The sequence below is a fragment of the Otolemur garnettii genome, unplaced genomic scaffold (assembly GCF_000181295.1).
Source record: "Otolemur garnettii isolate 467f Iridium unplaced genomic scaffold, OtoGar3 scaffold00042, whole genome shotgun sequence".
Taxonomy (NCBI): Eukaryota; Metazoa; Chordata; class Mammalia; order Primates; family Galagidae; genus Otolemur; species Otolemur garnettii.
This window is the reverse complement of record NW_003852437.1, coordinates 1313668-1337332: the sequence shown is the minus strand read 5'-3', so window position 1 is coordinate 1337332 and position 23665 is coordinate 1313668. Positions and strand designations below refer to the sequence as shown.

The 23665-nt window shown below is 43.1% G+C and overlaps 1 protein-coding gene across 1 annotated transcript in view; it reads left to right on the top strand.

Moving 5' to 3' along the window:
• Positions 1-23665, top strand: part of SASH1 (SAM and SH3 domain containing 1) — a 179110-nt gene that overhangs the window by 100442 nt on the left and 55003 nt on the right. Inside the window, exons 5-8 of the mRNA XM_003790260.3 lie at positions 3698-3738; positions 6216-6302; positions 8817-8929; positions 15949-16050. Of these exons, the coding sequence (XP_003790308.2) occupies positions 3698-3738; positions 6216-6302; positions 8817-8929; positions 15949-16050 (343 nt within the window). The remainder of the gene's footprint in view (positions 1-3697; positions 3739-6215; positions 6303-8816; positions 8930-15948; positions 16051-23665) is intronic.

The following is a 23665-nucleotide window of genomic DNA, read 5'->3' as shown; positions in this document are numbered from 1 at the left end:
CCGCCACAAGGCCCGGCTATTTTTTTGTTGCGATTTGGCCAGGGCCGGGTTTGAACCCGCCACCCTTGGTATATGAGGCAGGTGCCCTACTCGCTGAGCCACAGGTGCCACCCTGAAGTTTTCTTTTCTTTTCTAATTTTGAGACAGAGTCTCACTACATTTGCCCTCAGTAGAGTGCTGTAGCATCACAGCTCACAGCAACCTCAAACACTTGGGCTTAAGTGATTCTCCTGCCTCAGCCTACCAAGTAGCTGGGACTATAGGCACCTGCAACAATGCCCAGCTTGTCACTGTTGTTTTAGCTGGCCTGGGCTGGTTTTGAACCCGCCAGCCTCAGTGTATGTGGCCGGCGCCCTATCTACTGAGCTATGGGCACCACCTAGTTCTGAAGTATTTTTATGATGTAAAATACTCACCTTTGGCAGAAAGAATGAAAATAGGGCTGAGAAAATCGAAATGAGCCTTTAAATTGATGATTTTCTGTGCATTTTTTTGCCAGTTAGAGTAAGGCACCTATTGGAAGAGCACTGGGGCTGGAGTCAGGTTACCTGGGTACAGTCGCTGGTTCGCCCCCAAGTAGCTGTGGGACAGTGGGCCACTTCCTTAATTTCTGGAAACCACAGTTTCCTAGAAAACTGAGATTTGTATTAAATGATTAGAAAAATACCTTACAACTCAGTAAGGTTTATGATTCTAAGTTAGCAGAGGACTAAAGGAAAGTAATCTTTTTAAAGACCATTTTCCTGCAAAATGGTTTCTTTTGGAAAAAGTAAAAGCCCATGTACATATTTTTAATTCATTACGAGGTTAACCAGTTTGATCCAGAGCTAGGGAGGTTTGATATATTTGCCCCTTAGCAATGAGGTCAAGACTTTCCAAGGCCTTAGAGTGACTGTAAAATGCCTGTGAGGGCTTCTGTACTCTTAGCGGCCCCTTCCTGAAAGCCTGCCTGACCACCCTGCTGGGTCGTGGCCAGTGCAGGTGAGGTGGGTTGATGCACAGTACTGTGATTTCGAGTTCAAAAAGCAACAGAGTAAGATCTGGGAGAAAAAAATAATAGTCCAAACTTAGCTTAAATGCTCTTGCTCTTTGCAGAGCTTCTTGCCCCTAAGATAGGGATAGTAGCCAGTGGCTGGCTCTCTGCTGCCTGTCTGTTTTGCCCTGTGCCTTCAGCATGTTTGCGTTTGCTTGTGCTGCTGATGCTTCTCTCCCTCCCTTATTCTTATTCTTTCCTCCGCTTCCTCCTCCTCCTTTTTTCTTTACAGTCACAGTCTTCTTTTGTCACCCAGGCTGGGGTGCAGTGGTGTGATTATAGCTCATTGTAACCTCGAACTCCTGGGCTCAAGTGATTTCCTTGCCTCCCCCCAGCCTCCTGAGGAGCTGGTACTGTAGGCACCTGCGACCACACCTGGCTTATTTATTTATTTATTTATAGACAGAGTCTCACTATATCACCCTGGGTAGAGTACCATGGCATCGCAGCTCATAGCAACCTCAAACTCTTGGGCTCAATTAATTCTCTTGTCTCAGCTTCCCTTGTAGTTGGGACTATAGGTGCCTACCACAACATCCGGCTATTTTTTTGGTTGTTTTTTTAGCAGGCCCAGGCTGGGTTCAAACCCACCAGCCCTGGTGCATGTGGCTGGCACCCTAACTACTGAGCTATGGGTGCTAAGCTATCCCTGGCTAATTAAAAAATCTTTGCAGAGGCTGAGGCTGGTGGCTCATGCCTATAATCCTAGCACTCTGGGAGGCCAAGGTGGGTGGACTGCTTGAGCTTAGGAGTTCGAAACCAGCCTGAGCAAGAGTAAGACCCTGATCTCCGCTAAAAATAGAGAAATTAGCTGGTCATTATGGTGGGTGCCTGTTGTCCCAGTCACTCAAGAGGCTAAGGCCAGAGTGCTGCTTGAGCCTAAGAGTTTGAAGTTGCTGTCCGCTGTGGTGCCACAGCACTCTACCCAGGGCATGGAGTGAGACTCTGTCTCTAAAAACAAAACAAAACAAAAATGTGTGTTTGTTTGTTTTTCCAGAAATGGAGTTTTGCTATCTTACCCAGGCTGATCTTAAACTCCTGGTCTCAAATGATCTCTCACCTCAGCCTCTAATAGTGCTGGGGTTACAGGCTTGAGCCACTGTGCCTGGCCACAGGTTTTTTTCCCAAGTTAGAGTTTCCTTATATTTTCTGTGTTCTCAGCATAGTAGTAAGGGGGAAATGACTGGAATTCAAGTCTAGCTCATGTCCTCTGCAACTGTTTCTCCCCTGATTCTTAGCTCCTACTCTCCGCTGGTTTACAATAGAGGTCTTTCAGATTTTTGTGCTCGTCAGAAACAGTTCTCTCTTCAGCCTTGCTTAAGGGCGTGGGCTTCCCATTCCGCAGTGGCCCCCAGCAGCTAGCTGGCACCAACACAGCTACACTAAAGCCCAGCAGTTTATCCACGGTGGCCTGCATGGAAAGCCCCTCTGTCTTCTGTCACCTTAAATTGCAGAGGTTCTTTCATCTGCATGAGAGGCAGAAAATCACTGCCTCCCCTGCGGAGATTTGAATGTTCTGTTTATCTTCCTGCAGTTTTTTCAGCGGAACTCAGATCTGGCCTCCTGACCTCCGACTTCCCAAGCTTTCCGATGCTGGAGAGTGTTTACCCGACACCTGTTCCATCCTCTGTCATGGCGGGAGGACTCCTGGAAGATTCTGAGTGTCTGTGCTTCTGTTCTGACATAGCTTCCTCCTTTCTGGTTTCCTTGTCAGCAGGCCCAAGGACCCTGACCTTGCCCCCTGGGCTTGGGACCCACTTAATGAAACATTATGCTCCAACTTCTACTCTTGATTGTGAGACAATGTACTTTAACTTTCTTTGGTTTCCATGGCTTCTTGCTTTCAATTTGTGTCTAAGTATTTTGTGGACAAACGCCAATTAACTGGTTTGGAACTGTGTAACCTCTCGGGTTATCCAGGAGGGTCATCTATGATCTGTACGTCTTCGCAAACCGTCAGCAAGGGGCGCATGGGGCGCAGGGTGGGATGTGTTGCCAGTCTGGTGCCCAGACACCCTTGATTGACTTGAATGCATTCCTAAAACCATTGAATTACTCGCCATCACTTAAAAATCGGGGGCTGTCACACACAAATGTAGATTTCTGGCTTTTCTTTGAATGGGGAGATTTTAGCAAGATGGACATTGCACTTACCGTTGGGCTATAACCCCCAGAGGAATTACGTCCTGGCTGCCTCCTCTGTGTGGGGCTTCCAGTCTCCCACACACTTCTCCCGCCCCCTCCTTCTTGTCTCTACTGCTGACCACTTCTCTCACCTGCTGGGCTAAGTGGGGTTTACAGCACTCAGTTTTTATTTTCATTATTATTTGCTTTTTCTTTTCCACTTATACAAGAAACTCCCGAATGGCCATAACTTCACTTGTAGTTAATAATTTTACAGAAATGAAAGGTTCTTGAACAATCATCTGGGGGGGGTCTCTTCTCTTCATTTAATATCATAGGTCTAACCCTAGAGGGCGTCCTTCATAAATGCTGACAAATGCACATTAGTCTGTTTCTTGTAAGTCAGCGGACGGGGGTAAAGGCTGGTGGTAAATAACCTAAGTGGATTTTCCCGACTCTGTTAAGTATTATTGATGCTGGGTCACACTAGTTAGGAGGACTTTCACTTCTAACCTCACCTGTTTTTCTTTTCCTTTCTAGGAACCCTCTTCACAAATCAAATTCAGAAGACGGCTCTGTAGGTTAGTACCACTTTTCTTGTTTAACAGTTTAATTATTGTCCTTTAATACTTTATAGATAACGCGAACATGTTAAAACACAGAAACCACGAAGAATCCCTCTACTCAGAAGTAAACACTGATCAGATTGTGATGCGTAGGCTCGGCACCTGTGGCTCAAGTGGCTAAGGTGCCAGCCACGTATACCTGAGGTGGCGGGTTTGAATCCAGCCTGAGCCCACCAAACAACCATGATGGCTGCAACCAAAAAATAGCCAGGTGTTGTGGCAGGCGCCTGCAGTCCCAGCTACTTGGGAGGCGGAGGCAGGTGAATCACTTGAGTCCAGGAGTTGGAGATTGCTGTGAGCTGTGATGCCATGGCACTCTACCCAGGGGGACAGCTTGAGACTCTGTCTCCAAAAAAAAAATAAAAAAAAAAAAAGATTATGATGTGTGACTTCTCTCCTTTTTTCCTATTGAGTAAGGTTTTTTAAAAAATTAATTGTGACCATAGTTTACATACTATATTGTAAGTTTTTAAATTGAGTATGTTATGATCATTTCCCCACATGGCTGAATATTCTTTACAATCAAACTTTTAAATCCACACAATACTTCCTCATCTTGGCTGTGCCATAATTGAATTAAAGAACCAGTTCTGTGCTGGACGTTGAGCTTTGCTTCCAGTTTTTCCTCTACACAGACAAAGGAGGTCGCTCCTATAGCCTCTATCCCTGATAATGTCCTTAGACCACATCCCTAAATTGGACTTCTTACAGTGAAGATTCTGTGCAGTTAAGGCACTGTATATTTTATATATCCCTGATTATAATATTCATTCCTGGCTTAGTCCTTGATTTTCTGTTTGGGTCAGAGGTGGGTAGTAATGATTAGGAGCATAGCGCTCACCCCCAGCTGCCTGGATTTGAATTACGACTCTGCCAACTCAGTAGTTATGACCTCGGGCAAGTGATTTTATTCTCCAAGCCCCAGTTTTCTCATCAACGAAATGGGACCAATAGTGATAACGCCCTTAGATAGCAAAGGGCCTAGAAACGGTAAGTGTTGAACAAATGAGAGCAATTGTCATGTTCTTTAGGCTGTGCCTCGATTTCAGAAACAGTAACATGGGAAAGGGGAGCAAGGAAACGTAGCTTCCAGTTACAGTAATCCATTCTGTTACCAAATCGCCTGCTAGAGAGGCTGAATTAACAGTCACCAGTCTGTTTTGATGCTTGATGGCTAACATTTGCTTTAGTGTTAAGCCCAAAGGCAGCAGGCGACAGGGGACTTGTGTCAAGATAAGCACACATGGGAAGTCTCAGGCTGCATGGCTCCGATTTCATTCCCATAGCGCTGAGGGTTGTCAGAACTTAAATAAAGGCATCCTGTTTTGACAGACGACGCCCTCTCTAGCCTGAGAGCACCAGGGACATGGTTCCCACATGTCTGCTCTGGGCAGCATTGCCTGGCACCACCAGTCTAGACTGTGGAAACCCATTACTTTCCTGGGCCCTGTTTCCAGTGGCCATGGAGCAGCCAGACAGACACCAGATGGTGACAGAGCTTCTGTGCCGAGTGTGCCACATCAGCAAGTGGCCGATAGCCCTGTTGCTTTTTCTCTTTAAGGAATAAAGGACTACTCTTCCCATTCATTTTATTTCTTTCTCTTTCCCTTTGCTTTTTAGAAGATATTACTTACTTTGGTGGTTGAAACTCTCCCAAATATTAGAAATGCCCGGCTCGGGCGGTGAATTTGTGTTCCCCTGAAAGTCACCCATAGTAGTCGAGGAAGGGTGAGAGGATAGTGAGAGACCCAACCAAGAGATATCCCAGCCACGGCCAGATTGCAATCTGTTTTTCTTGTTCTATGTCCTGGGTAAGCTTTAAGTAGGTCACTGGGTAGCCTGAATGCCAGAGAGGAATCATGGCCCTCTCCTGCCATCATCACTAGACCCATAGAGAAACAGTGCAGGTCAGCCCCACCGACCATGGGGCCAGCTGTGCTCAACAGTGCGCACGGACAGCCCAGCCATTCTGTTCTCACCATTAAAGCTGGAATAACAGAAAGAAGCCAAGGGCAGATGAACAATAGAAAGAACAACAAAACATTAACTTCTTAAAATAACCTATTTGTGGTGTAGTTGAAATAATTGTGGCTAAGACCAAAGGGGGAACTACACCACAGGACGAGGCAGAATTAGGCCTACTAGTTAAACAGACATCAAAGTGAATACAAGAACTCGTGCTTTGCTGGCCTTTTTTGATGTTTCTGTATTTCTCATCTTAACCCCACTGCACCATTTCTTGCTACTAGGAAATTTGCATTTTCTTTTTAAACAGCTTTATAGGCATTCCCCAGTCTTCCACAAACTAAGAGAGAAAAACTGTCTTTTTGTTAAATCAAAGTATTCTTGCAAGCTTTGAATTATGGGGGAGAGGCTACTTTTGTTATTAATGAATTTATTGCTTGTGCTTTTCTTTAATTATTATTTTAAAGGAAAAGGAGATTGGAAGAAGAAAAATAAGTATTTCTGGCAGAACTTCCGAAAGAACCAGAAAGGAATAATGAGACAGACTTCAAAAGGTATTGCAACACAGCTGGCGGACAGTAGGTCCTTTTAGCTCTAAAATGTTAGGGACCCCCAGCCTCTAAATGGATGCTGTAAGGTGGAATAGCTGATTGCCTGTGCCCATAAAATGTTTAACTTTTCAGAAATTCCCATCGTTACTTGAAGACTTCATTCCAGTGGGGTTTTTTAAATCAAAACAAAACAAACGGGAAGAGCTGGTAGTCCATTGTTTTCGTAGATCTGACAGTAACAATCCACATTCTTTACTTGACCTCATCACCAACTTCAGAAAGATGTTTACTGACACCTTGCTAAGATCTAAAAGGGTCTAGAAATCCTCAGCATTTGTTGGTTTTGGAACCTCCTTGGAGGCTTTGCATTCTTCCAGACTTTCAATGCTCTCTGTGACAGGGACAGTTATGGGGGTGTTGCCCCTGGAAACACCAATGGTCTGACATCATGGGAATTTGCCCGGGCTGCTTTTTAAAGGGAGTTTTGCACTCTTCTCGGCTGTGTCTTTTGTTGTTGTTTATATAGTAAGTAAATATGTCAACCCTTTGAGGTCCCGTTATATAATTTATGTTTCCCCAGTATTCAGAGAGGAAACCAGAACAAATCCACTTCCAGATTCCAGTCCAGCTGAATAAAGTTATCAATAGATGGAAATTTTTCCTCGCTCACCAGTGAGGCTCCTTGTTTTCCTTTACAAACTCTTAGAGTCCTGTGCTGTTCAGAATCCTTCTCCAAGTATCTACACACTTGGGAATGAGAAAAAAGGATGCGAGCGGCAGATGTGCCACAGCACACCTGGGGTTCGTGGCAGCACTCCATGCGGTTCATTTTTTAGGTTGTTCTGCTTTGAGGGAGTCATTCTTAAACATTCTCAGTTTTTCCTTCTGATGTACCTCGGATTATTTGTGATTCAAAATAAATCTTGGATTCTAATGAAGTCTTATTTAGAAAGAAAGCTAAGAGAAAGAGAGATGGGGCGGGGGAAGGAGGGAAGGAAGGAGGAAGCTAGCAGTGTCGGAGCCCACGTGGCTTAAAAAAACTCCAACCAAGTCCCCATGCCCCTCTCTGCTATCAGAGGCGACACAGATAGTAAAATGAATCAAACCAGCCAGCTTCTCTCTTCCCCCGGAACACACTATTATTCTTCCCTTACAAGTAGATGAGTGGCAAAGGGGACTTGAGTAGTGTTTCTAGACTGATTGATTACAGAATGGAAATGAGATAGAAAAATACAGGGGGACATAAATTGCAAAGCACAGCCCGCCTGGAGTCAGCTCCTTTAAGTCTGCAGCCAGCCCTTTCACTCTGTCCTTCCACAGCAAGGGCGTATTACTAAGCTCCAGCTGTGCATCCTAATAACACCAGGAGCTGGGGAAGCATGAGTGATAGAGGCAGGGCGGTTATAGGACGAGGGGCCGGAATGTGGGCGCGTTCTCGGACGGTGCCTTGCAGGCCACGTCCCCCGACACGTCCTTCCCCACTCACTGACTGGAGGTTTACGTATTTCATGATGGAAGTTTTGAGACAGACTGTGATGGTCCATTATTTCACTTCCAAGAAACACAGTCGACAGCGTCCTTTCTGATTCACCTGTGCATGTTTCCACCGGCTCAGCTTATCAGTGGTGCTGCGAGGGCCTCATTGGTTTCCGTCTGTGCAGATTTTATGTTTCTTGATTTTTGAATATCTCAGAACTTTCGTAATGACCCACGTACCTCGCCAATAGGGCTTAAATATAGTAGAGACAATGGCAGTCTGTTAGCTGTGCAGGAAAATCTTTAGAGGGAATTGGTGGTGGTGGGGGAGGTTCTCTTCTCCCCGGGTTTGAGCAGGAAGTCAACTTCCCCTCACAGGTTGGAAACCTATTTAAGATACCTATTTTCAAACCTATTTTCAGGTTTGACAACCTGAAACCTAATCACAACCCTAATCACAAACCTATTTTCAGATACAGACATAGGTGGCGTCCTTTATATATGAACTCCACGTGCTTCATACCTGTGGTTTTACTTATTTGTGCTGTCCTTTGTGGGGGGACAGCCACGTGGCTCAGCCAGCCTGAAGGGTTTGACAGGCTGTGGGGTGGACCCTGACCTTCCCTTCCTCTGTCATGAATGTCCGCCCTCTCCCGCTCCTTGGCCAAAGTGTTTCCTCCTCATTCTTCTTTCAAAAGGCAGGGCCTGGGGAGCCCTCAGCTGAGGCAGCTGTGGGATGCTTAGTGGATGTGGGGTTTAAATTAGGTCTCTGCTCTGCCTGCGAGGTGGCCCTCTCTGTCACTTTCTTCCCAACCCTTGTGATCCTTGGCAGCATTGTTCCTTTGTAACATCCACCCATTCTGGGAGCCCATTTCCCTGTAAGCAGTGCGGTTCTACCAACCCGCCGCTCCATGAGTAACGCACTGACATTGGCAGCGCCCCTGACCAACACCCTTCCCCAGCCGGAGACATCAGGCTTCAGTGCAGGGGTTCTGTTTCGTCTTTCTTATTTATTCCTGTCACTCTCTCCTCAACCTCCAGGAGAAGATGTCGGTTACGTTGCCAGTGAAATAACCATGAGTGATGAAGAACGGATCCAGCTAATGATGATGGTCAAAGAAAAGATGATCACCATCGAGGAGGCCCTGGCCAGGGTAAGTGTGCGGGTGTCGGGGCTGTGATTATGGGGATGGGGCCTTCTGACATTTACAAATATTTAGGATCATAAAGGGTAGGGGTATGTAATATCTAAAGGATTATTTTGATGACATTTTGGTGTCATTAGGTACCCAGGTCAGATGAAATATTTATTATAGTCTTCTTCTTCTTCTTCTTCTTTTTTTTTTTTTGATGTGAGGACAATTAATTACTGAGTACATGGTGGGGGGTGGAGGTCCCAGTGTGTGACACACCTCTTAGGGGCAAGACACAATTGTGAGAGGGACTTTACCTAACAAATGCAATCAGTGTAACCTGGTTTCTTGTACCCTCAATGAATCCCCAATGATTTAAAAAAAAAAAAAAAGGAAAGACAGGGTCTTACTCTGTGTCTCCTGGGCTAGAATGCAGTGGCAACATCATAGGTCACTATAGCCTCAAATTCCTAGGCTCAAGCGATCTTTCCACCTCAGCCTCCCAAGTGCGGGACCGGGCCCAGCTAATGTCTCTGCGTTGTTTTGTAGAGACAGTCTTGATTTTGCTCAGGCTGGTCTGAAACACCTGGCCTCAAGGGATCTTCCCTCCTTGGCCTCACAAAGGGTTAGGATTATAGGCAGGAGCCACTGTGTCCAGCCGAATGTTTGCTGCATTCTGTTTGCTTAATGGAAGAATTCCACCTTGTAAGGAGATTGGGGGGTGGGGGGGGTGGTCCAACTCATGGCCAGAAAGCCACATGCGTAGTATGTGAGGACTGTTTTGCTTAATTGCAATGTCAGATAGCCTGTAAATTATACGCGTATCTTTTTTTGTGGATTCTTTATTGTTGTTTTCTCATCAGCTGTTGTTAGTGTTTGTGTATTTAAAGTATGACACAAGAGAACTCTATCTGATACTAACCCTCAATAGTTAAAAAAAATATATTTAATTTTCCGCTAAGATAATGTTGGAAAACATGGATCACTTATGGGGCTGTTGGGTGGGAATGGGTTTAGTAGGAGACCCGATGGCTAGGACCATCTTGGGACACTCAACTGCTGGCTTCTCTCCGTCTGTGGATCCAGAGACTCCCAAACTGTGGTGGCAGGGTGCCTGGGCGGTGTGGCTGGGCTTGCTGCAGACGAGTCAGCTGGTACGGGGCAGGAGGCCGGTAACAGCCTCCTGTCTATACTGCTGATCACCTAGGCTGCATCCTCAGCTGATCTGGGCAGCCACACCATCCACCACCTCTGCCCACATGCCAGCCAGGGCAGAAGTCCACCATCTGTTTTCTCTCCACTTCCTTGCCTTGGATATGCCATAGAATTCGGACACAGTCCAGCCGAATTCCTAGAAAGTGCATATGAAAAAATGCAGACCTGTATGTCATTTTACAGTGGTGAGCAAGATCCTTACCACCTCCCGAGGGCTGATGCTTCTGCACTGCTTTTCAGTGGTGAAGCTGAAGATCTGAGTGCAGCAGGTGTCTGCAGTCATCTGCCAGCACCTGTCCAGTTGTTGCCTGTGATGGTGCCTAATCCAGTGTTCTTGGTGGAACAGAAAGTGTTACGACATGGCCTGGGTGTAGCCCACTTGGAACAGCAAGCTTCTATAATATAATTGAAGAAGGAACAAAGGAGTAATTTCAAGTGGGGGAGAACATGGAGAAAAAAAATGGCTTGAAGCTTTTCCCAAGCTCATAATTTAAGAGCTAGCCATTGTTCTCATGGAAAGGAAACCAGAAGGTGACTCAGTGGGCAAGTGACACAAGTGCAGGCAGATTTGTATGGGGGCTTCAGCAGTGTGGCTGCCTTTCCCAAGTTGCAGATGCAAACACCATGCTCACCGGGAGATCAAAAATACTGCCCATAAGGCGATCGCGAAATGCAGAGGCCGGAGGAAAAGACTGGTAACATTTCTAGACGTCAACTAAGAAGCTGGGTACCCATTGACTACTGAGGAGGTAGCAGAGATATTTTTGGACTGCTCTTCTCAGGGTAACACACATCCCTAACTTCCAGTGTCTAAATAGACTGCACACATCCCTAACTATACCAGTGTCTAAATAGACTGCACACATCCCTAACTACCAGTGTCTAAATAGACTGCTTCTTTGCTAGGGATGGAACAATTTAAGAAAAATGTTATTGGAGCAGAAAATAATCTGCAGAGAGGATCTGCCTCCTTTAATGTACGGGCAGCTCAGGGTCTCAATTTACTTCATCACTGTATCTTAAAAAAAAAAAAAAGTTAAGATATAGATCTCTTGTAATGATCATGTTGGGTCGGGCTTTGCTCTGGTTTATTGGTTTAAAGGAACGTTGTGGCTGGTTGGATCTTCTATCTAGACCACTCACAATTTTTCTTTTTAGCAATAAAGCTGCTTGGCTCTCTTATCATTTGTTCATTCACTAGAGTAGCACTTGTAATATCTTTGCATCCACACGTTGGCTGTCGCCAGAGGTCTAGCTGTTGACCTGTCTTAGTTCTCCACACACCTCCCTCACTAAACTTAATCATGTCTATCTAGCTTTTGATATGAACCGAGAGATGTGCAGATCCTTTCACTTGAACAGTTCGAGTCCATTGTAGGTTTATTCATTGGCCTAATGTCAATATTGTTGTATCCCAGGGAATACGGAGGCCTGAGGAGAGGAACCTGGAGCGGGGAAACTGCTGTCTGAGGGGCAGTCAGAACACACATTTATCAATTAAGTTCGCCATCCTACATGGGCGTGGTTTGTGGCAGCCCAAAATGACTATAGTTATAACATCAAAGATTACAGATGACAGATCACATAGGAGATACAATAATAAAGAAAAAGTTTGAAATATTGTAAGAATTACCAAAACGTGACACAAGGACTCAAAGTGAGTACACGCTATTAAAAAACTGGCATCAGTGGAACTGCCCAACGCAGGGCTGTCAGAAACCTTCATTTCGAAAAATCACAACATCTGCGAAGCCCAATAAAGTGAAACATGATAAAATGAGCTGTGCCTGTCCTAATATTTAGGGTGTACCTTGCTGTCAGCCAGTAAGTTCAGGGTATTCTAATCTTGTATCAGTTCTGCAGGAGAGGGAAAGTCTAGTGAGGTAGTTGGAGGCTGCAGGTTATTCATTTACTTGGGCGATTTTCGTGTGTGTTGGTGAGAGTAGGAGGGGAGGGGATTTTAATACCAGTGCTGTTTTGACATGACGCTACTCAGCAAGGATGGAGCTCTGCTATAGAAAAAAGGGTTCTTTGAAAATTTTAACTGGATGCACTATCTAGAGGAATCTGTGACTTAATAATATTTCCTTAAAAATGATAATTATTAATACCAGAGACTGCTCAAGTAATGTGATCTAATCACTAAATATTACATATTTATTCATCTGAGCAGTGTGTATCTGCTTCCACAAGGCCACACCTGTGTGACTGTCAGAAATAAAGTCTGTGGGAGATGAGACCGGGGCACTTCAGGTTTGGCATTGTCACCTTTCCTTAATTCCAGGGCTTGTAAGCTGAGCCTGAGGTGGGGATTCTTCAGGGTCTCAGTCCCTGTAGTGTTGGCTAGAAATGAACAGCTGAGGCTGAGGAGTTTGTAAGGAGAAGAGGCTTATTTGGCTCACAGTTCTGCTGGCTGAAAGATGGGTCATCTAGTGGAAGCCTCAAGGAGAGAGGAAACACCGTGAGAGGCAGGTGGCTTTTTTAACAACCAGCTCCCTTAGGAGCCAGTAATAATGGAAGAGAACTCACCTGCCCCTCTAGGTTATTAATCTATTCATGAGGAATCTTTATCCCTGGCACCCAAACACCTCTTATTAGGGCCCTACCCCAATGTTGGGACCAAATTTTAACATGAGGGTTCAGGGGGGCACAAATATCCAACTTACAGCATCGTGCAAGTTATTTATAAAGGCGGGCTTTTAAAGAAATCTCTAAATGAGGGAGGGAACCAGTGGAGGCAGAGGAAGCAGCTGGATGGGAATGTGACTTCAGGGGAAACGGAGCTTCTCCCTGAACCCACAGGGAGTGGGGAGGTCTAGGGGGTGAATTGCGTCGTAGGGTTTGTCTACCAGGGGAAAGTGTCGGAAAGCTGGTTGGGGAGAAGGCACAGACTTCTAGGCATCTCTGTGGGGACAGCTTCTGTTAGCCATGCTCTGTAGAGCAGAGTGCCGAGTGGGAGCTTCTGGGGAGAGCTGGGGGACAGGTGAACAGTCTCGTAAAGGGACTCAGGGCATCCAGTGTTTTCCAGAGCACAGGATTATGAACTGGGAAGCTGGATGTATTATTGTAGCATCATTCAATCACAGAGATTTGGACACCTAAAGGGGCTCAGAGAGAGTCCATAGGAGATTTTTAAAAAATTGGTCCCATAGGGAGAAGCTTGAAAGGATTTATCTCAGAAAAGAAGTAGGAAAAGACATAATCACAGTCATTAAGAGTCTGAAGGACTGTCAAACAGTACATCTTGAGGATGTACTGGGGAATGTTTTGATTGTTTTTTTAAATCTCTACTGAGGACAGAGTAGACAGAAATGAATTAAAATAGCAGCTGGAGGGGATTTCAATTTGGTATAATGTAAATGTTCTCTATAGTAAGCTCTAGGAGAAATTGGAATGGTATAAAACCTCTCTCCCTGAAGGTCTCCAAGTTAGGATTAACCACAGATCTTCTGAAGTTGGCCGTCTCTCTAAGAATCATGTCATGGGCTTCAAAACTATGAGAAAACAGTGAGACTAGTGAAAACGGGATATGAAGGAGTATTTCTACATAAAAAGCATACACGTGCACACTTTAAAATGTCATTATTTTATAACTATGGAATCAGTGTAAAACTACAAATTTGCTTTAATCTTTTTTTCTTTTTTGAGACAAAGTCTCACTATGTCACCTTGGGTAGAGTGCTGTGGTGTCACTGCTCACAGCAACCTCAAACTCTTGGGCTTAAGTGATTCTCTTGCCTTAGCCTCCCAAGTAGCTGGGACTACAGGTGCCAGCTACAACGCCTGGCTATTTTTTGGTTTCAGTTGTCATTGTTTGGTGGGCCCTGGCTGGATTCGAACCGCCAGCTGCAGTGTATGTGGCTGGCACCCTAAGCTGCTGAGCCTACGAATTTGCTTTAACATACATGAATTCTCAAATCATGACGTACCATTCCTTCATGAAAGCATAATTAAATCAAAACTTCTTGAACCAAAGTAGAGAATAAAAATGTACTTGTGTAAGTAATAACCAAGTGTTTCTCCCCCGTACAATGCTCGTTAAAAATACGTTGAGATCTTGTTTTGTACCTTTCAGTCACATAGCATGTTACAATTCAGGTAACTAAAAAACAGTTATGTGGCATTAGGTTGGGTAGGGCACAGAGTTAAAAATCTCTATCAGAAGAAGCACATAAACTGATCTGCCTTAAAGTAGAAGGTGGAGATTGACCAAAGCCAGTAAAAGTCGTTGTCTGTTTATGATTGACTAGTTAGGAATCTGTATCTTATTTCATTAAAAATGAAAGCTTATTTAGCGGCTTCTGGTAGTTGGAGCTAAGACTGAGCATAAACATGAAGCAGAGACCTGGAGAAAGCCCGATGATGCCGCGATAATCCCCTTTTCCATTGGGCGCATACCCCCAATCACAGAGGGAGAATGTAACACGTCAGAAACCAATATATCCAGATGGAAAGAACATTCTAGTATATAACCAATTACTATAAAGATCAGACAGTATGTGTCCCTAATGTATTAGAAACATTAAAATGAGTAGCACCCCAAATAGCAAAATGTTTGAACACGTGGCGTTAATGTGAACTTTGAGCTTGCTTTCTTTTCTGAAGCCACAGCAGTCGTAATAATAGTGTTGCTGCATTATCTTTCTTAATTCTGGCATTCTAACCCTGGGAGGGTGGTTTATTATTTTGCCTATCTTCCAGTGGAGGGGCTAAAACAGAGAGGGGTTAAATAATCTGTCCCCAGGGCTCCCAGCTACCAAGTTATTACCCAGCGATCAATGCTGTCTACCTCTTCTCACTTATATGTACAGAAAAGAATTTCACAGATAGAAATAACACTTGGGTAAGTTGTTTTTTCTCAGAGGGATAATAGTGTGGTGGCTTTTCCATGTCACACAGCCTGAGTGGTTGAGGACCGCCTGGTTGCCATCACGTGGGCTGTCAGGTCTAATTATTTCTGTTTTTAAACTACTTGGTCCATGGAACAGGATTTGATCACTGTCTTAATTCATCCTATCTAAAAACTACTTGGTGATAGGATTTGAATGCAGTGCCAACTTTTTAATGATATTCAGCAGCAGAGTTTAATTTCTGTGTATTTTATAAAAACAAACACACCTGGACCTTCTCACATAGGTTATTTCAAAAGCTCTTTCGTCTGATTTGGCTAAATTAAATTTGGTCCCTTCCGGGAGCCTTTTCCTTGCCTTTCTGTGTTTTTCAAATTCTAGAAACCTAGCTCCTAAACCTAGACCTTAAATATTTCTGATGACATCCTAGTCATCTTATTTCCCCCCATCCTCAGAAGTCCCCAATAAGCTTCATACCCTTTGTGAGGGGATAACATCGGACCAGCAACTTGAAGCAGTTTTGAATAAGAAAAACACGTGATTTAAAAAAAAAAAAGTTTCAGGTCTCTGCCTCGGTTTTTACTAACGTGTCTGTCTCTTCCTGAAAAAAAGGAGTGTATGTTTTTTCATTTATACAGTTGGGGGTGGGGAGGGGCATAATTCAGAGGCCAAAGTACAGACGATTTCCACTTTCAGACTCAGCATCAAGCTGAGGAAAGATGAGTTTGGATGCAGAAGGGGAAAAAAAATCAAGGTTCTTTTGGAACCTGGGATACAAAGAACCTGTTATGTCTGTTGTTTGATTTAGGTGAAACCCCAGGCAGGGCAATTATCTTCATCTGGGTCTGGAAAGTGTGTTTGGCTGACGTTTAGTCACCAGCACTGGCACGACGGTGCCCGCAGAGATCTCCCTGCTGCTCGGTGCACAGGGTTTGCCGGTCATTGCCTTCACTTTTCCATTTCTTCCTCCTGCAGCTCAAGGAGTATGAAGCCCAGCACCGGCACTCAGCTGCCCTGGGCGCTGCCGACTGGCCGGACGGTCCGTACCCGCTGTGTGACGGCTCATCCAACTGCAATGTAAGTGTGCCAATTTCGAGCATCTTGACCACCCGTGCTGCTAACAGACACCTTCACAATTGCAGCCTTTATCACCCAGATCTGGAAAGAGGCTTCTCTTTCCATGGATTGCTCAGTTTTCTTTACCTAATAGAGACCCAACTACACTGTAGTCAAAATAGTGCTATCATGCTGTTTTTTTTTTTTAATTGTAGCAAAATATATATAACATAAATTTTTTACCCTATTAACCATTGTAAAGTGCTCAGTTCAGTGTCATTAAGTAGGTTCACGTTGCTGTGAGCTAGCACTATAGTCCCCCTCCCCAGGAGAAACCGTACTCACTACACAATTACCTCCTCCTCACTTTCCCCCTCACCCCACTCTCAGTTCCTCTGTGAATTTTACTGCTCTAAGAACCTCGTGTAAGTGGAACCATACAATATTTGTCACTCTGTCTCTCGTTGGTTTCACCCAGCAAGCGTTTCATCGACTTTGCCGCACGTATCAGCACTCCGTTCCTCTGTGTGGATGAATAATGTTCCATCGCGCGTATGTTGCACTGTTTTTGTTATTTGTTCCTTTGCTGATGGACACTTGGTTGGTCTCCACCTTTTGGCTGTTGTGAACACTAGGGTTCAAGTTTCTCTTTGAGTCCCTGCCGTCAGTACTTCTGGGTATATACATAGGGTTAAACGTTTTTGATCATATGGTAATTCTGTATTTATACTTTGGAGGAACCACTATGCTGTTTTCCAAAGTAGCTGTGCCATTTCACATCCCCGCCAACAATGCAGAACTGTTCCGTCATTTCCCCTTCTTTGATCATAGTCATCCGAGTGGATGTGAAATGTTCGTCCCACCCTTGCTTTGCGTTTCCCAACTGACTAAGTTTGAGCATCTTTTCACGCACTTGTGTACTCCACGTAGAAATATCTGTTTAAGTCTTTTGCCCGTTGTTAACTCATGTTGTTGGTGTTGTTTTGTGGTTATAGGACGTTTTTATATTCTGGATTTTAACCCCTTATCAGATATATGATTTGTAAATATTTTTGCCCATTCTGTGGGTTGCCTTTTCTCTCTCTTCACTGTGTATATGATGCACAAAAGTGTTAAATTTTTAAATCTTTATCTAGTTTTTTCTTTTGTTGTCTGTGCTTTTTGGTGTCATATTGAATCACTGCTAAATATACCAAGATGTTGCCCTGTGTTTTCTTCCAAGGTTGTTATAGTTTAGCTCTTAAGTTTAGGTCTTTGATCCATATTGACATTATGTGTGAGTCCAACTTCATTCCTTTGCATGTGAATATTCAATGTTCCCAACCATTTGTTGAAAATGGTCTATATCAGTGCTTTTTTCCCATTGTATGGCCTTGGCATTCTTTTTGAATATTAATTGGCCATATACATAAGGGCTTTTTTCTGGGCACTCTATTTTATTCTGTTGTTCGATGTCTGTCATTTTGCTAGCTCTATGCTGTTTTGACACTGAAGCTTTGTAGTAAGTTTTGAAGTTCCCCAATTTTGTTCTTTTTAAAGATTGTCTCGGCTCTTTGGTCCCTTAAGATTCCATATGAATTTTAGGCTTGGGTTTTTCTATTCCTTAAAAGTATGCCATTGGGATTTTGATAGAGATTTGTATTGAATCTATAGATTGATTGCGTGATGTTGTCATTGTAACAATATGGGGTCTTTCCAATCCATGAACATAGGCTACCTTTCTATTTATTTATGTCTGCTTTAATTTCTTTCAACAGTGTTTTGGAGTATTCAGTGTATATATCTTGCCTCTCTCTCTTTCTTTCTTTTCTTTTCTTTTCTTTTTTTTTTTTTGGAGACTAGAGTCTCACTCAGTTGCCCCGGGGTTGAGTGCTATGGCATCATAACTCACAGCAATCTCAAACTCTTGGGCTTAAGTGATTGATTCTCCTGCCTCAGTCTCCCTAGTAGCTGGGACTACAGGCACCCGCCACAGCACCCCACTAATTTTTAGAGACAGGATCTTGCTCTTGCTCAGGCTGGTTTCAAACTCCTGAGCTCAAGCAATCTGCCTGCCTCATCCTTCCAGAGTGCTGGAGTTACAGGCTTGAGCCACTGTGCCTGGCCCTTGCCTTTCTTATTAAGTTTATTCCTCAGTGATTTTTGATACTATTGTAAATAGAATTATTTTTATAATTTTCTTTTCAGATTATTCATTGCTAATGTATAAAAATACAACTGACTTTCATGTGTTGATTTTGTATCCTGTCACTTTGTTGACTTTGTTTATTTGCTCTACAGTTTTTGTATGTGTGTACGTAATCTTAGTGTTACTATATATAAGATCATGTCATCTGTAAAACAGATAATTTTACTTTTTTCTTTCCAATTTGGATAACTTCATTCATACTTTTTTAATGTGACTAACACAGAGCTTCATAAATTGAGAATTCCATAGGGATTGTAGGAATTAAAACTTCAGGATTTCTTTTTTTTTTTGAGACAGAGCCTCAAGCTGTCGCCCCAGGTAGAGTGCTATGGTATCACAGCTCACAGCAACCTCCAACTCCAGGGCTCAAGCGATTCTCTTGCCTCAGCCTCCCAAGTAGCTGGGACTACAGGCCCTCACCACAATGCCTGGCTACTTTTTGGTTGTAGTTGTCATTGTTTCGAGGGCCTGGGCTGGGTTCAAACTCACCAACTCTAGAGTATGTGGCTGGCGCCTTAGCCGCTTGAGCTATTGGTGCCGAGCCAGAACTTCATAATTTCAAATACGAGATTTCAAAGTGCCACCATCAAACTATGGAGCAGGGATGGAAGGAGCGCTCCTAATTCACGTATTATGTAGTTCTGTAGTTTGCTTGTTAGGTTATCTCTTCCTTAAAATTTGGAAGCCACTCTACCGCCTGTCTTCAGCCTTTTGTCTTCTCCTTTCCACGTCCCATGCAGCCAGCCTTCTTTCTAAAACCTCCCTCTGACAGTCATGTGTTTTAATAAAACCGATGGCTTCCCATTTCTATAAGATAAATTCCAAACTTCTTGGCACATTCAAGGCCCTGTGTGATCTGGCTTTAATAAGTTTCTTCAATCCCATCTTTTATTACCACACCCAATACCCTCTACTTCATCCACACTGAACCCTGCGAGCATTACTTTGTACTTTTATACTTTTGTGCTTTATCTCACGCAATTTCCTCTACCTAAAATGTCTTCCTCCAGATTTTCCCTGGTGAAAATTATGCATTTTTCAAGGCAAAGCCCCACTGTCATTTCCTCTGTAAAATTTTCCTTAACCTCCTCAAGCTTATTTATTGCTTCTTAGTCTGTGCTTTTGTTAAGCGAGGTTTATATATCAAACCTAAACAGTTATCCTAGAGAATTAGAATTAACTGTGCATATTTCAGCCTCCTTGGAAATAGTGAGCTCCTTCAGCAAGAAAAGCTATATTTTTTGCCTTTCCAATGTCCAGCTCACATAGGAATGTTTAAGAGCAAAGACGTATTTGAATGTTCATTCTTCCTGGCTCCTTCAAGAGCATGTTTTATGTCTCGTAACTACAGATTCACAAAGCAACAAATGGTGGTTTATCAGAAGTAAATGCAACCCTTCTACTACCTACTTATCCCTGATTTCCTGAATCAAACCCCAGATTTCCATTGCAGCTAAAAAACAAAGGATTATGGATTTGAAAGCCCTGCCTGGCTTACTTTTGTGTGAAAGAGACTGAGACATTACCCTTTATTGTAATAAATGTGTCATAGGCCAGCCAGCAATGTGTCCTGGGACTATGAGCTAATCACAAAACTGTGTTCATGCTTTTCAGTGTGCCTTTTTGGGTCCCTTATCCCCAATTCTTAAAGACTCACATACTGTAAATGTAAACCATGAGCCTGAAGGATCATGAAGAATAAATATAGTAACTCCAGACTGATGTGAATCAACCCCATTTGGTGAAGAAAACAAAGGCCCAGTTGTCTGTAGTGAGTCCCACAGTGTCAGACCCACTGTCTGCTGTCCTGAGGAACAGCATCTGAGTCGAGGGAGAGGTTAGAAGACTTTGTCTTTTCAGAGAAACAGGGTGTAGCAAAACCTCACACAAATGGACCTCAAGGAGAGCCTTATCTCATTGAGGAAAAAAACTGTTTTAAGTTAAACTACTACCAGGTGCGTTGAGCAAGCTGCTAAGAAGCCATTATTAAGCAGGTAGTGGTTTGTTGGGCCCCTTTCAGATGCTCAGTCATCTCGATAGACAGATAGATGGATATAAATCGTCAGCATGAAATGCGTTCCTCTTGAGTTGGACGTTTCATTCTCTTGAGCATTTCTTTGTTCATTTGGGAGACTTTTCTGGAGCCCTTGCTATGAAGCGGATATTATGATAGATGCTCCGATTACAAAGGTGAAAGAGACAGGGACCCAGGCCCTGTCACGATGGAGTTTACACTTCAGTGCCTAGGGTAAAATCACACCCACATGTGCGCACACAGATCTGAGATGTCATGTGCGTATTTGCATTCATAACTTCTTACTCAATTGTTTTTTCATAGACAGATCAAAAATAAATTCAGCTTGTCCTAGTTAGACCAAGGGCCAGATATATACCATATGCTTCCTCGATGTAGAGCACAGGCTTGGAGAAGCTCTGAAGCTCAGCTTCTCTTTTTGCTTAGAGGCGTAGGTGATGATGGGTTATCAGCAGTGGGAAGAGTTGTTGGAAGCAGTATAATTCACCTTGGGTATTGTGCGAGTTGACTCTCTGCAAACACCCGTGCCCACCTCTAGTCTTGCTTTTCAGAACTACAGCTAACCACTGTCATCACTAAAGTTTTCTTGAACTTAATGGGATCCTAAGGTGTGTGACTCTCTTGCCCCTCTCACCCTGACTTTAACCTGTCCTGTGTTTTTATGGAGACTTGGCAAGATATGCCGCCCAAAATATTTCTTTTCTTTATTCTAGATGTGCCCCCCTAGCAGAACAATTAATTTCAGATAATTCAGCCACCATGAGTTAGGCACTGGGGGTATCTTTTCTTGGGAGGGCCAGGGCTTTTCAGTTTTCTATTGATTCCTTTCTATACCGAGATGTAAATAGCCCACTGGCTCCAGTTGGGAATGCCCAGGCCATGAAAGCTGAAGGGATCATAAGGCCTTTGTCACCAGACCTCAATGCCTATATTGATGCCTGTCGCGCTTTAGGGTTTCATTTGCATTGAGTTCATAGGCTTCCCCGGCCCCATAACTGACATCAGATAGTTGCGTGTAGCCTCCTAATAAATCCATATGCACATTCCCAGTTTCTAAGAGTGTAAAGTACTAAAGATAGATACCAGGGGAAGTGAAAAATAGCTGTCTCTTTGCCAGAGAAGAATCTGTTCTGTGCTGTTTTTCATTAATAATAAACTTGTGCTCGGAAAGTTCAGTTTTGAAAGGGATTTTCTTTTTTTTTTTTTGGTTGAGAACTCAACTTGAGAATTTGTTAAATATCTGAACATTTATTTTAATACTTTTCACTTTATTTTGGTAAATTTATTTTTTCATTTACCACCTACCCAGGGGTAGGTCTCCTTTTAGGCTATCAATCTTGTGCCTTGAGGCTTCTGGTTGAGAAAACAAAGAAATTCTGCTTTCTATCTTACTGTTCTATCTAGTTTTTTACACAAGGTTTAAGTTTTAATAGAGTTTTTTCATTTTTACAGCTGGTGGGTAAGAGCTGGTGCCCCGTACCTACCTGGTACTTGAATATTAGTGAAAATGCTTGCCAGGAATGATCGTTCTCAACAATGTCAAGCTGCAGTTAATTCATTGTGATGTTATTTAAATTGTTTTGAACATACGTAATGTGTAAAGAAAAATTACATCCACGAAACTGACAACAAAGCACAAGGGCTCTTCGAGTCCAGCGCAAATATATATTTTGGTCCCATTTACATGTATTTGCTTCATGTCATACGAAACATGTTCCAGAAAAAGTTGGAATTGTGTTTCTGTAGCTGGAGCGCCTTGCTAGAATGAAGCAACTCTACAGAAATGTTTTTGTGAAGTGAGTTGTTTTGTAAAGCAAGTCATGGGTTTCATAATTGATCACTTTTGCATTTGGGAGCTTTAGAGTTGGGAAATATTTGTGCAGAGAAGGTTACAGTATTATAATAATACTTTACATCCACACAGCCTTTCTTTCCAACTGTAAATCTGTCTTTGCCACTTACCTGATCTGAGGCATAGGAGAGCCAAGTGGTTGAACTGCATCCAAAACTTCAGGCCACAGAGTGACAGAATGCCACGTGGTCACTTTTTACAAAATGCTGTTTCCAGCAGTTCCTTGATGGACAACTTTGAGGGTTCCAACTAAAATGCTCCCCTACTATGAGATCTTTCAGTGGGCATGTGTCAAATCTTTTTAAGGTTTTCTAAACTTGTAAACCCCAGACGCGTTCCTCTCTAACTGCCAGGTTTCACTTAGGTTTATCCAAGTTGTTCCACCTGCCTCAATAAGGGATGTTGTGTTCAAGCCAGAAGATTTGGGTTTAATGTTCTGGAAGGGGATGTCATCACATCCTTAGTTGAAACTTGAACTTCCTAGAAGATAATTAGCAATTCTGGTGTGCGCTAAAAGCCAAGAGCATCCCCCAAAGTCACTTTTAAGTGATTCTTGTGGTGAGTGGCTTAATTTCCATATGGCAAAAGAAAAAAGCTGAAGATTAATCCCCTTTCACATTTCAGAGGTGTTAAAATATAAATCAGTGTCATCAGCTTCTCATTTGGACAAATCCAAGACTTTTTTTTTTTTAATGGTAACATTTTTTTAAAAAGATGATGAATTTACAAAATCTTCTTCCACTCATACATATTTCTAACAATTTAAAGCGTAGATATGATGTTCATATTTTTGCTGGCTTGGATGGCAGTGAATATTGGATGCAGAAGTTACGTAAAGATTGACAGTAGCCCACAATACTAGAGTCAGTGTCACAGGCACCATGAAGACATCTCCAAGGAAATGGTTGGCTTGGTTTCCACTGTGCTTCTGATCTTCTGTTATTATGTTTCATGCTAAGGAAACGTAAGAGAGCATAGATTCCAAGTGTAAAAATAACTTTCATTTCTGAGTAAGCCTTTTGCTTTTTAATGGTGTTTCCTTTTTTCTCCATTGTATCTCTTTTCCTAAAGGATTTTTTCATAACTCTTAAGTGTGTGGGTTTCAGCCTAAAAAGGTTCTAATTGGCAAGACACTTTTTGATTTACGACTAGAAAATGGTTCTGCTTGTTGAAGCTTTAACGGTTGGTTATATTAGCTAGATTTAAACACAAGATGATGGAAGTGTACTTGGGTTTTGGATTTCTCACACAGCAGAAGATCTCACTATTTGACTTGTGATATGACCTGGAGAAAGAAGAAAAAACAAAACCCAGGGGATAATTTACCGTTGGGCATTCCCGTCCTCAATCATTGGAATAGATAACAGCAGTTCCTTATAGGATGATGTGTTACATTGTGCCAGATAATTGGTCCTTTTCTAAGTTGTTTTAAGTGTTAACTGTGTTAAAAGTAACTTTCATTGATTCAGGTCTTTAAGTGCGTGCTTGAAGCCTTCAGATGATTATTCATATTTTTATGAATAATTCTTAGAAATGTCCATTTTATTTGGTTGGATGGGTG